General features: G+C 36.2%; 1 protein-coding gene across 1 annotated transcript; it reads left to right on the top strand.

Annotated features, from left to right (window-relative positions):
* The first annotated feature begins 1,600 nt into the window (after positions 1–1,600).
* LOC121250457 (lanC-like protein GCL1) lies at positions 1,601–11,970 on the top strand. Its single transcript, XM_041149586.1, has 5 exons — positions 1,601–1,880; positions 1,991–2,178; positions 2,820–2,931; positions 10,855–11,325; positions 11,411–11,970. The coding sequence occupies exons 1-5, from the start codon at positions 1,725–1,727 to the stop codon at positions 11,750–11,752; spliced, it is 1,269 nt and encodes a 422-aa protein (XP_041005520.1). The 5' UTR covers positions 1,601–1,724; the 3' UTR covers positions 11,753–11,970.
* The last annotated feature ends 973 nt before the right edge of the window (positions 11,971–12,943 follow it).

The raw sequence follows: 12,943 nt of genomic DNA, 5'->3' as shown, positions 1-12,943 counted from the left end.
TTATTATTCATGAAGATTTATCACACACTATTAAATGTCCAGTGCTCATACTTATATCTTAATCTCAATTTAGTTCTTAGAATTAATATAAAAACTCTAAAATGATTATGTTATTTACTCTCTTGTTAAAGATATAGGGATTCCTAAAAAAACAAAATCTAGGGGAATTAAGGAAGGCATGTTGTAATACCATGGGAATGGACTGATTGGACTTTTACAAGAATAGTGTTATAAACTTATATGCGCCCACAGTTTTATATACAACATTATTTACTCTAAAATGATTACGTTATTTACTCTCTTGTTAAAGACCTAGGGATTCCTAAAAAACAAATCTAGGGGAATTAAGGAAGGCATGTTGTAATACCATGGGAGTGGACTCATTGGACTTTTACAAGGAAAAAAAATTCTATTCATTATCTCTACACGCCACACACCATATTTATTTACTTTTATTTTGCTCTTATCAAATGTATGGTATATGAATGATGAGTAGAAGAATTCAATAAATTTAAGAAGAATAAAACAAAAAAAAAATTTAAAAATAAAAAAAGTGTAATGTGTGGTGTGTGGGGATGATGAGTAGCAAAATTCTTATATTTGAATTATGTTTAGGAAGGAGATGAGATGAGATGAGAGATGAAAATTTTGAGATGAGATCTATTTCCAAACAAGCCTCAGGTCTTGTTTGGATAATAAATTGATTTCAACTCATCTCATCTAATAATTACAATTTTTTAAAACTTTTAAATAAAATATAATAAACAATTTAACTTTTTCTAATCTTAAAATAAAAATAATATTAAACAAATATATTTAAATAATCATTTATTCAACTTTAAACTCTCATCTTATCTCAACTCAACTCACGTTTAAAATGAAAATTTGATTTTGGGTAATGATATCCTTACACCTCATTTAATATTACTTTTACTACTCAATTATTATTATTTTTATTTGAATCTTGAGTAAAAATCTAGAACATAACCTTCTAATAAATTTAATCAACTAACATAGTCATGTAATTTAATTAAAAATAAATTTAATTTTATAACTAGGTAGTAAAACAGATTTTTAATCAGATTTAAAGAGCAAATGAAAAAATCTGAATAATAAAATTATAGTAAAAAAATTATTAGAATATCATTTCGGTTTATCTTGAGATAGAGATAAAGAAAGAAGAGATCATTACTCTAACTAACGAAAATGATTGATTGATTTTTTTAATTTAGTTTATTTAATAATTAAGAAAATGAATAGTAATGAATTGATAGTTTTTTTTAAAAATATATAAAAAAATGATTAAAGAAAAAAAAGGTAAAAATAAAAAAGTACACCTCTTTTCTTCGATTATTATGGGTTCTTGTTTCACTATCCTTCTGTCTGCAGGATAATTATTAGTGATTAAGAATCTTAGACAACCGGCCCCACATTTCGGATAACCTGCCGTACCTGCAAGGCCACGAGATCCTCGTGCACCAACGGTATCTTGTTTTAATTCGTACAATCTTTTCTAACACGTGGCATCCATCAGTGCGCTTCACCGACCGTTTCATATAAACACAAGCGTCCACCGTTTCACACGCAGAAGCTTTTCCGCCACTTTCCACAAAACATACTCGGTACCTCCAATTGCAAACCAAAGCTTCAGGCACACTCGCGTAGAAACACAGAGAGAGAGAGAGAGAGAGAGAGAGAGAGAGAGAGACAGACAGACAGAATATATGTCCCCGGTGATGGAGTTAGCGTCGTCCCAGGAGGGCCACGAGGAGAGCAACAACGAGCGGCTAGATAGGATTCACCACATGGATCCGATGGCCACGAGCTTGTCACTTCCGAGCGAGACTCTTTTGACGGCGGCAGTCTCTTTCAAGGACCAGGTATACATGTGTGGGGTTTGGGGGCGTTTGTTAAGCCGTGTCACTCGCATGAGTACGTACGTTAGCCGGAGGTTTTGAGGCTTTTCTGTTCTGTAATTGTGTCGTCGTAGGTGGTGCAAATGACGTGGAGAGGCCAACAGGGTATGGGCATGGGTATGGACCCAACCGTGTACACGGGTCTGCTCGGGACAGCTTTCACCTGCTTGCGGTCGTACGAGGCCACCGGTAGCCAGCAGGACTTGCTTTTGTCCGCCGAGATTGTTGACACGTGTGCTGTTGTCGCACGTGCCTCCAGCAGGTAATTTACTAGTACTTTTTTTTTTTTTTTTAAGGAAGTAATTTACTAGTACTAGTTCTTATCTGATGCAGGTAATTTTAGTACATGCTACAGTCGTAGATTCTGAAAATGCCGGTTTCGAAAAATAATAGTTCTATTATTAAAAATTTAATTTTTTTTTACTTGAATTCTATATTTATTTTTTTACGGTAAATATCATTTCTCGGCTGGGCGATTAAAAGGGTACGTACGTAGGGCGATGAAGGTTAACAGACTTGACTTGAGTCCAGTTTCAAGAGGAAGTGAAACTGTTTGGATGAGAGGTATAAAGTTAACAGTACTTTTATTTTTGAAGAACTATGCATCCGAATGAACAATAGCATAAAGAATATGCATGCTACTACGAATTATACCCACTATAAAACAAGTTTTACTCCAGCAAATAGCTAGGTAAAAGGACAGGTCGCCAGGAAAGTCCACGGTTTTTTGGACCCTAATCAACCCAACCTGCGTTTGACATTTCTAAAATCCCATGCTTGAGCGACGCTTACTAAGATATTTGTTGGTTGTAGTTGGACGTTCTACGAGTCTCTTTCTTGGTAGTTGTAGCTTTTCTTTGTGAGGGGGTAAAGGTAATAATTATCATGGTCTTGTGGAGACAGGCATGTGACATTTTTGTGCGGTAGAGGTGGAGTTTACGCCCTTGGGGCCGTGGTGGCCAACTACAAAGGGGACCATCAGAGGCGAGACCTGTTTTCGAGTCTTTTTCTTGAGGTAACATGACTATTAATCATCGACTGCCCCGTGTAGCATATCTCATTCATGATTATGGATTCTTTTACTGACTACCCTTGAAGTATTATTGAAGACACACTTATCTTTGTTAGTTTGTCTCATTTTGTAAATGTGACACTTTTTATTAGTTGAGCTCGTCTCTTGTTTTTTTATATAAAAAAAAATATTTATTCAAAGGTTAACTAGCAATGTCACCTTATCATAGTGGAATAAGAGTGAGATGACAGAGTAGTATGTAGAATTTTCCGTTGTCTTTTTCTGGATTAATTGTAAGCATAAAATACGATTCTATAATGTGGAATAACACTTTAGAAACAAGAATCGACATGTTTTAATGCCAAGAACAGTACTTCCAACCATTGATGTTCTTCACTGATTTGCTGCGTTTCTCACTGGTGTTTGGCACTTTCAAACTCTACTCCACTCTATTTAGATAGTGTAAGACTGAAGAGAATTGAGTGAGTGAATCTGGGGACTAAACACAGTATTTATAGCCGAAGCTTCCATCAAGCTTCGGTGTTACGTGTCCTACGTGCTCAGTTTATCATGGGATCAGTTTCTACGTGATGAATAAATTAGAGTGGACCACTTCAAGGCTCCTTAACTTAAGGAAGCTAGAGACTCATTCTCACGAACTACTTCCGTGAGAAACCCGTGAGAAACGTTCTCACAAACGGCTTCAGTGAGAAACCTGTGAGAAACGGTCAACATAATCCCACTTGGTCCACATTTCTAATCTAGTATTTCATCTTAAACCCATCGATAATCTGTATTTAAGTAATAAATACATGAATCATGGCGATATGTCCTCTAATGACGAGTATTACCTTCTATGTATTACTATGTATTTATTTTTTAAACATTATAATTTATGTGGGAATAATTTCTTAATGAATAAACCCTATGTTTATTCTTGGTCCAACACAGATGAATTTTCTCAAAATTAAATTAAGGTGCACATCAATATGAGAAAAACATCAAAATATTTAAGAATTTCATTAAAATAACATTGTTCATATAATGAAAAATTACATAATGGAACCAAGTCCCATGTTTACTACATGATCCTTGAATTTCAACGGTGGCATGCCCTTAGTCAAAGGATCAGCGATCATTAGTTCAGTGCTGACGTCTCAATGACCACTTTCTTTTCTTTAACACGTTCCCTTATGGCTAAATATTTAATGTCGATGTGTTTATTTCGACTCCCACTTTTGTTGTTCTTAGCCATAAAAACAGCAGCTGAATTATCGCAATACATTCTCAATGGCCTAGAGATAGTGAAAGTGGCAGTCAAAGTCTGCTTGGCACTCCTCCATGATACAACTCCACCGGCCATAAAAAATATGTATCCTGATGTTTATTTGCGTGAATCAATATAGCCAGCAAAGTCAGAATCTGAGTAGTCAATTACTTCCAAATTGTCTGTCCGTCTATACATAAGCATGTATTCTTTGGTTCCTTGAAGGTACCTTATTACTTTCTTTGCAGCTCTCCAGTGGTCTAAACCTGAATCACTCTGACATCGTCTCAACATTCCCACAGCAAATGCAATGTCAGGTCTTGTACAGACCTGAGCATACATTAGGCTTCCGACAGCAGAAGCATATGGAATATTCTTCATTTGTTCCATTTCAAGTTCATTTTTTGGGCATTGGTTCAAATTGAACCCATCACCCTTCACAATGGGAGCTACACTTGGTGAACAATCCTTCATCCGGAATCTCTCTAAAACTTTATTAATATAGGTTTCCTGAGACAGACCCAAGATACCTCGAAATCTGTCTCTATGGATCTTAATGCCAATGACATAAGATGTCTCACCCATATCCTTCGTATCAAAATTTTTAGAGAGGAATTGTTTCACCTTATACAGCAAACCCTTATCATTGGTTGCTAGCAAAATGTCATCCACATATAAAACAAGAAAACAGATTTTACTCCCACTGACCTTCTGGTATATACATTGATCCATAACGTTTTATATAAAACTGAATGAAGAAATTACATTATGGAATTTCAAATACTATTGGCAGGATGCTTGTTTTAAACCGTATATAGAGTTCTTGAGCTTGCAAACCAATTGCTCACGATCACTAGAGGGGAATCCATCAGGCTGTTTCATGTAAACCTCCTCCTCTAGATCTCCATTGAGAAATTCTGTTTTCACATCCATTTGTTGCAACTCTAAGGCAAAATGAGCTACTAATGCCAAAATAATACGCAAAGAATCTTTCTTAGATACATGAGAGAAAGTTTCCGTGTAATCGATTTCTTCTTTTTGAGCGAATCCCTTAGCAACGAGTCTTGCCTTATATCTCTCAATGTTGCCTAATGAGTCTTTCTTAGTTTTAAAGACCCATTTACATCCAATGGCTTTTACACTATTAGGCAACTCAACAAGATCCCAGACTTCATTATTCTTCATAGAATTCATCTCTTCCTTCATGGCATTGTATCATAATTCTGATTCTTTGCAACTCATGGCTTGTGAAAAGAACTCGGGATCATTTTCGGCTCCATTGTTATAGTCAGATTCTTGCAGATACACAACATAATCATTAGAAAGTGCTGATCTCTTTGCTCTCATAAATTTTCTTAATGTTGTACCATCATCTTCCTGAGAAGTATGTGGTTCAACTTGTTGTTCAAAAGTTGTTGGCAACTCTTGAACTACCTGATCTACTGGAATGTCGTCAGCAGCTTGTGGAACTTCATTGCTTGGTTGTCCAACACCAGTTTGTACATGAGGGGCGTTGTAAACAATAATCAATCTATCACTTGAGGTGGAAAGTTGAGATTCTAAATGATCATTCTCAGAAACTATGTTCCTGGTTTGAGCGCTCCCACTGATCAAGTCATTTTCAAAAAACTTTGCATTTATTGATTCCACAATCCTTGTACTGTGAGATGGACAATAAAATCTATAACCTTTAGACCTTTCAGCACATCCAATGAAAGACCCACTAATGGTCCTTGGGTCTAGTTTCTTCTCTTGTGGATTATAAATTCTCACCTCAGACGGGCATCCCCAAACGCGCATATGTCGCAAACTCGATTTCCAACCTTTCCATAATTCAAATGGCGTTTTAGGAACAGCCTTGGTTGGAACTCGGTTTAATATATACACTGTTGTCTTAAGTGTTTCAGCCCACAAGGATTTAGGAAGATTGGAGCTGCTAAGTATACTCCGCACCATATCCAATAATGTTCGGTTTCTTCTTTCTGCTACACCATTCTGGTTCGGTGAACCAGGCATGGTGTATTGGGCAACAATTCCATGCTCTTGAAGAAACTTTGCAAATGGCCCAGGTGCTTGTCCATTCTTTGTGTATCTACTATAATATTCTCCACCTCTATCTGATCTCATGATCTTAATTTGCTTACCGCATTGTTTTTCTACTTCAGCTTTAAAGATTTTAAAGGCATCTAATGCTTCGTTCTTGTAATGAAGCATGTCGAGATACATATATTGTGAGTAATTATCTATAAAAGAGATGAAGTATTTTTGACCATTTGAGTCCATGTCTGGACTATATATATCAGTATGTATGATCTCTAATATGTCTGAACTCCTATTGACACCTTTCTTTGACTTGTTGGTCTGCTTTCCTTTAATGCAGTTTACACAAGTCTCAAAATCAGTAAAATCCAGAGTATTAAGTACCTATTTATTTACTAATTTTTTAATTCTATCTATGGAGATATGACCTAATCTCCGGTGTCATAATTTAGAGAAATCCTCATTAATAACACCTTTTTGTGCCAGTGTGAACATGCATTGAATCATAAGTGGCATTATTTTGTAAATTAATGCAGTAAAACCATAAGACAAAGTACCATTCCCAACACAATCAGATTTATAAAATAAACTGAATGATTTATTTGAAAAATTAAAGGAATATTCAAAAGGTACGAGTCTTAAACTGAAATTAAATTTCTAGAGAAATTTGGAACATAAAAGGTCTTTTCCAACTTTAGATAGAACTAAATAGCAAGTTCTTACAGCTTTCACATGCGAGCCCATCTTGTTTCCTAATAAGATGCTTCACTCACTTCCCAATGGCTTCCTTAAGTTTTGCAAACTCTGCAAGGAATTTGAAATGTGGATTGTTGATCCAGAATCAATATACTATGTGTTAATATTGACATTAATCATATTAGATTCATAACAAACAAGTGAGGTTGAATTACCTTTGTCTGCAAGCAATTTCTGAAATTTGGGACATTCTTTCTTCATGTGTCCCTTCTGTTTATAGAAGAAACACCTGGAATCTTTCTTAATACCACATTGGGGAGGTATTTTTCCTTTCCCTTTCTGATTGGCTTGAGATTTGCCATTTCCATGCGTTGCTAACATTGCACTTTCACCCTATTCCATCATCAGTCTCCTTTCCTCTTGAACACACATGGTTATGAGTTCATTAATTGACTATTTATCATTATGTGTGTTGTATGAGATTTTGAAGGGTCCATATTGATGCGAAGGGTGTTCAGGATGTAGTGCACCAGGAAGGATTCTGACATTTCAACCTCGAGTTTCTTCAATTGAGCCACATTGTCCCTCATTTGCATGATGTGCTCACGCACACCTCTCACACTGGTGAGCCTTAGGGATGCGAACTTCATGATTAGGGTGCTTGCTAGTACCTTGTCTGAAGTGACAAATTGTTTATCAATGACCTTTAGCAAGTCTTGGACCTTTTCATGCTGATCGACAGAATCACGAATATCAGCAGAAATTCTAGTCTTAATGAGCATCATGCTGAGGCGATTAGATCGCTCCCATCGCGCTTCCATTGCTCATAAAGCGCTATGTTCGCTGCAGTGCTGATATCAATTACAGTTGGTAGTTCGTCTTTCCTAATAGCATAATCTATGCTCATCCACCCTAAATGAAGAAGAACTCTCCTTCCAGACCTTATAGTTATCTCCCTTAAGTTCAGGGATATCATAACGAATATCAGAGAAATTTGTAAGTTGTGCAACTGCATAAAATTATAGATTACATGCTTACGTTAAAACTAAGGCCTAAAAATATCATGTTTTACCAATGTAAATCATGCTTAAAAATTAAAACTAATGACATAAAAAATGCATGTGGCTAAAATTTTAATTCTAGTAAATTCAATTAATCATTATGATAGAATTTACTTAATTCATAATTCTAAATGGTATATTATGATTTTGATGTATATTCTATCTTAGTTTAAACTTTTATGATAAAACTATCAAATTATTTACTAAATTCATAATTCCTGTGGGTAATTTATGAATAACTTGATATTTTATCATAATTAATAATATAAATATAATAAAAATTTCTGTTGGATAAAATTTATTATATTAAGTATAATTAATTACAATTAATGTCTAATATTCTTTATGTGATCCTAATCAATCATAATAATTTTACTTAATTAAAGATGTTGTGGCTATTCTCTAATTAATTAAAATTATATGGATCACTAGACATTAAATTGCAAAAAACTAGCTTAATATTATGAATTACATAATTTTAACTAATACTAACATGTTATAATTATGCACAAAATATTCATAATATTAGCATAAATATTGCACAATCAAAACTATAATATTATGCATAACATTTAATTACATGCCTTTAACTTTATATTCATCCAAAAATTGCATGTATCAATATAAAGCAAATTTAATCAATTCATGCAAAAATATGAGCATAATGAATAAATTTACATAACAATTATCCAAATTACATCAAATAAAAAATTATAAGCATAAAGGGCATGCACCCAAAAAACCCACTTTCCAGACCATCTATAAAAGTGGAATTTTTTTTTAAAAACTGACCAATTAAAAACGACATGTTGTTTTTCTAAAACTGAAAAACGACATGTCATTTTCCTTCATTGTATAAAACGAAAACAAGCCACATAAACGATATGTCGTTTTTATAAAACTAAAAAACGACGTGTCATTTTTCTCTCTTTTGAATAATTGAGACTTAACTAAACGACATGTTGTTTCTATCAAAACTGAAAACGACATGTCGTTTATTTGCTATACTAAATGAACGCTGGCCCAACGAAACGACATGTTGTTTTCAACAAAACTGAAAACGACATGTCGTTTATCTCTATACTGAACAAATGTCTGCGAACTAAACGACATGTCGTTTTCACTAAACTGAAAACGACGTGTTGTTTACCAACACTGAATGACAGACTTCCCCCACTAAACGACATGTCGTTTTCAATAAGACTGAAAACTACATGTCGTTTTCAATAAGACTGAAAACTACATGTCGTTTGGGTCGTCTTCAACCTCCAGACAGCTCGCAGAACTGAATTTTTGGGACCATTTTCACGTCAAAAAAACATGTTTTTAATCACAGAAAGTTTAAAAAAACTATTTCTAAATGATTTCTAAACTTCTTTCAAATCAAAAAATCAAAAAATCAAAATTTAAAATTTCTCAAAAATTTCGGCCAAAACAGAGATGAATAGAGCATTTGTTTTAAACACCAAGGCAGAGATAAAACTTGGCTCTGATACCAAATGTAAGCATAAAATACGATTCTATAATGCGGAATAACACTTTAGAAACAAGAATCGACAGGTTTTAATGCCAAGAACAGTACCTCCAGCCATTGATGTTCTTCACTGATTTGCTGCGTTTCTCACTGGTGTTTGGCATTTCCAAACTCTACTCCACTCTATTTAGATGGTGTAAGACTGAAGGGAATTGAGTGAGTGAATCTGGGGACCAAACACAGTATTTATAGTCGAAGCCTCCATCAAGCTTCGGTGTTATGTGTCCCACGTGCTCAGTTTATCATGGGATCAGTTTCTACGTGATGAATAAATCAGAGTGGACCACTTCAAGGCTCCTTAACTTAAGGAAGCTAGAGACTCGTTCTCACGAACGGCTTCCGTGAGAAACCCGTGAGAAACGGTCAACATTAATATCACTAATTAAGGAACATGCAGGGAATATCTTAGTGTGAACCCGTTAAAAAACTTTAGTATGTTAGAAGACAGTCAGTATGCTTCTGTACAGCTATGAGCTTAACATTGTTTACAGTTTTGAAGTGACAAAACAAAATATAGCAAATTCTTGCTATGCTCTTATGACAACTTGATCCAAGAGACCAGAGCCTATATTATCTTTAGTCCTTGGCTGCTGGCATAGTGACATCTCATTAGCCATAGGGTGGGATACCAAATTATGTGTAAAGATTTTAGTGCTGGAAATTAAAGAACTTGTTCAGATGCTATGCCTTGAGTAAAGATATATAAAAAGCTATAAGAGGAGTTTTTCAGAGACCCCGGCATTTATAAGGGCCCTCCAAAATTCCGATGCACCCATCAAGTCTACTGTGTTTTTGGACTAGTAATTATGAGATCACGAGTGATTTGCCAGTGTCTTTGTTCATTTAATCTCTTATTTTAGTTCATGGTCAATAATTACTAGGGAATAGTAAGAAAGGATACCGTCGCTTGGTTGGGTCTGATTTAGATAGAAAACACTTGGTTATTATCATGATTTAAAAGTTCTCTTACCTTTATCTCCTTCCAGTCCTTGTGAGTTTCTTAAGAACCCAGTAATTGTAAAGAAGAATACAAAATCAGAGATGAAACTTGGGACTGTGACGTATGGTTGAGAAATCTCTACACTCCAGTGCGCCGGACTGGAGTATAATGGGGGATTTTTCATTTCAAATCTTCTGTTTGTTCTGTATGAATGGACACACAAAAGCTGTCTAAGTTTTGGTTTACATGTAAAAGTGAAAATTTTATGAGCTCTTTATGAAAGGGTATTTCATTGCAAGTAATGTTGACTTGATTATTATTATATGAAGCAGTTAATGTCATGCCAATTAGAAACATGTATCTTATTTGTCTATTTGATCATGTACAGGTAGCACAAGAGCGAGCTCTCCCTGTTGGTCCTGAGGAGGGTGGTTTTGGGATGTCATATGATCTTCTTTACGGGCGAGCTGGGTTTTTATGGGCTGCTTTGTTCCTAAACAAGCATCTTGGAGAAGAAACAGTTCCCAGAGAACTTCTCATGCCTGTTGTTGATGCCGTGTTAGCAGGGGGCAGAGCAGGGGCATCTGCTAACACTGCCTGCCCACTGATGTACAGATGGCATGGGACAAGGTACTGGGGTGCAGCCAATGGTCTAGCTGGAATCTTGCAAGTGCTTCTCCACTTTCCTCTTCCCAGAGAGGATGTGGAGGACGTTAAGGGGACTTTGAGGTATATGATGAGTAATAGGTTCCCTCACAGTGGAAATTACCCCTCAAGTGAAGGGAACCCAAGGGACAAGTTGGTGCAATGGTCCCATGGTGCCACTGGCATGGCCATAACTCTGTGCAAGGCATCAGAGGTTAGTAACCCAAATTTTCATTTCAATCTGGCTTTCAATATACATAAATTTACGGGATTCAATTTTTTATTTATTTTCTAAACAGGTGTTTCCAGGCGATAGAGAATTCCGCGACGCTGCAATAGAAGCCGGAGAAGTAGTGTGGAAAAATGGGCTGGTGAAGAAGGTAGGGCTGGCGGATGGTGTGGCAGGAAATGCTTACGCCTTCCTTTCCCTCTATCGACTGACAGGAGAGAGCATATACGAGGAGAGAGCAAAGGCTTTTGCTAGCTCCTTGTATCATAATGCTAGAAAGCTAATGACCGCGGGGAACAGTCGCGGGGCCGACCACGGTTACTCACTATTCCAAGGACTTGCTGGAACTGTTTGCCTCTGGTTTGATCTGCTTGCACCTGAAAACTCCAGGTTCCCAGCATATGAAATGTAGGATATAAAAAACGTGCAAATCTAAATTAATATGGAGTAATCAATATGAGTGTGAAATGTAACCCATAAAACATTTGTATATGAAGTCATGTAAACGCGTACCTTTCGCTTAGCGTTATATTGTGTGTGTGTGTGTGTGTGTGTGTGTGGTCAGACTGTATACTGACGTCCACGGACTGTATGAACTTGACATGCAATAATCGAGTTAAATCTTATTCATTTTGTATGTTATTATAACATATATTTATATATATAGGTTTTTTTAGTTTATATATAATTTTAACATACCGATCCAAATTTAAATTGATATGGGATCTGATCCAAATTTTAAGTTGATAGTATTGAACTTCCTTGAGATAAATTTGTGCAAGATAAAAAACAACGCTGAATATTTCTTGGTTAGAGCAGTATCAGATTATTATTATTTTTTTCTCTCTCTTCAAAATCATTGATTTAAGTTCATTTTTGCCTTTATAGAAAATATTTTGCTTTATGGGATTGGCTCCAGTGAAGCTCCGCACGAACACGTATACCTCTATGCTTCGGTTATTTGAGCATTCGGTTGACTAGCTGTTGGTACGTGGCGCCAACATTTTTTAGCCCGAAAGGCATAACCTTTTAGCAGTAGAGTCCCTGATCGGTGATAAAGGCCGTTTTCTATTCGTCATTCGGGCTCATTCGGATCTGGTTGTAGTCTGAGTATGCATTCATGAACCTGAGAAGTTGGTGGCCCGCGGTTGAATCGACTATCAAATCAATGCGAGGCAAGGGGAAGCTATCCTTCGGGCAAGTCTTGTTCAGGCGGTGAAATTAGCACACACACATCCTCCACTTGCCTTCTTGACTAGTACCACGTTGGATAGTCACTCGGGATAGTGGGTTTCCCTGATGAAACCTTCCCAAGGAGATGATCTATTTCTTCGATTATGGCTATATACTTCTCTACGCTGAAGCTCTGACACTTCTGTTTGACTTTCCTGGCCCTAGGGTCCACACAAAGGCAGTTCTCGATGACTACGTTATTGACCCTAGGCATCTTTTATGACTCCATGCAAAAACATCCTGATGCTCGATAAAGAGTTGCTTCACAGCCTACCTTAATTTGAGAGCCATTTTGTTCCCGACCTGTACGGTGCACTCAAGTCTCTGGTGGTCCATGGAAGCCAGCTCCAAGGGTTCATTAGGCTCTGCC

The sequence above is a fragment of the Juglans microcarpa x Juglans regia genome, chromosome 2D (assembly GCF_004785595.1).
Source record: "Juglans microcarpa x Juglans regia isolate MS1-56 chromosome 2D, Jm3101_v1.0, whole genome shotgun sequence".
Lineage (NCBI taxonomy): Eukaryota > Viridiplantae > Streptophyta > Magnoliopsida > Fagales > Juglandaceae > Juglans > Juglans microcarpa x Juglans regia.
Note: the sequence above shows the minus strand (reverse complement) of the source record. Positions and strands in the feature narration are given on the sequence as shown.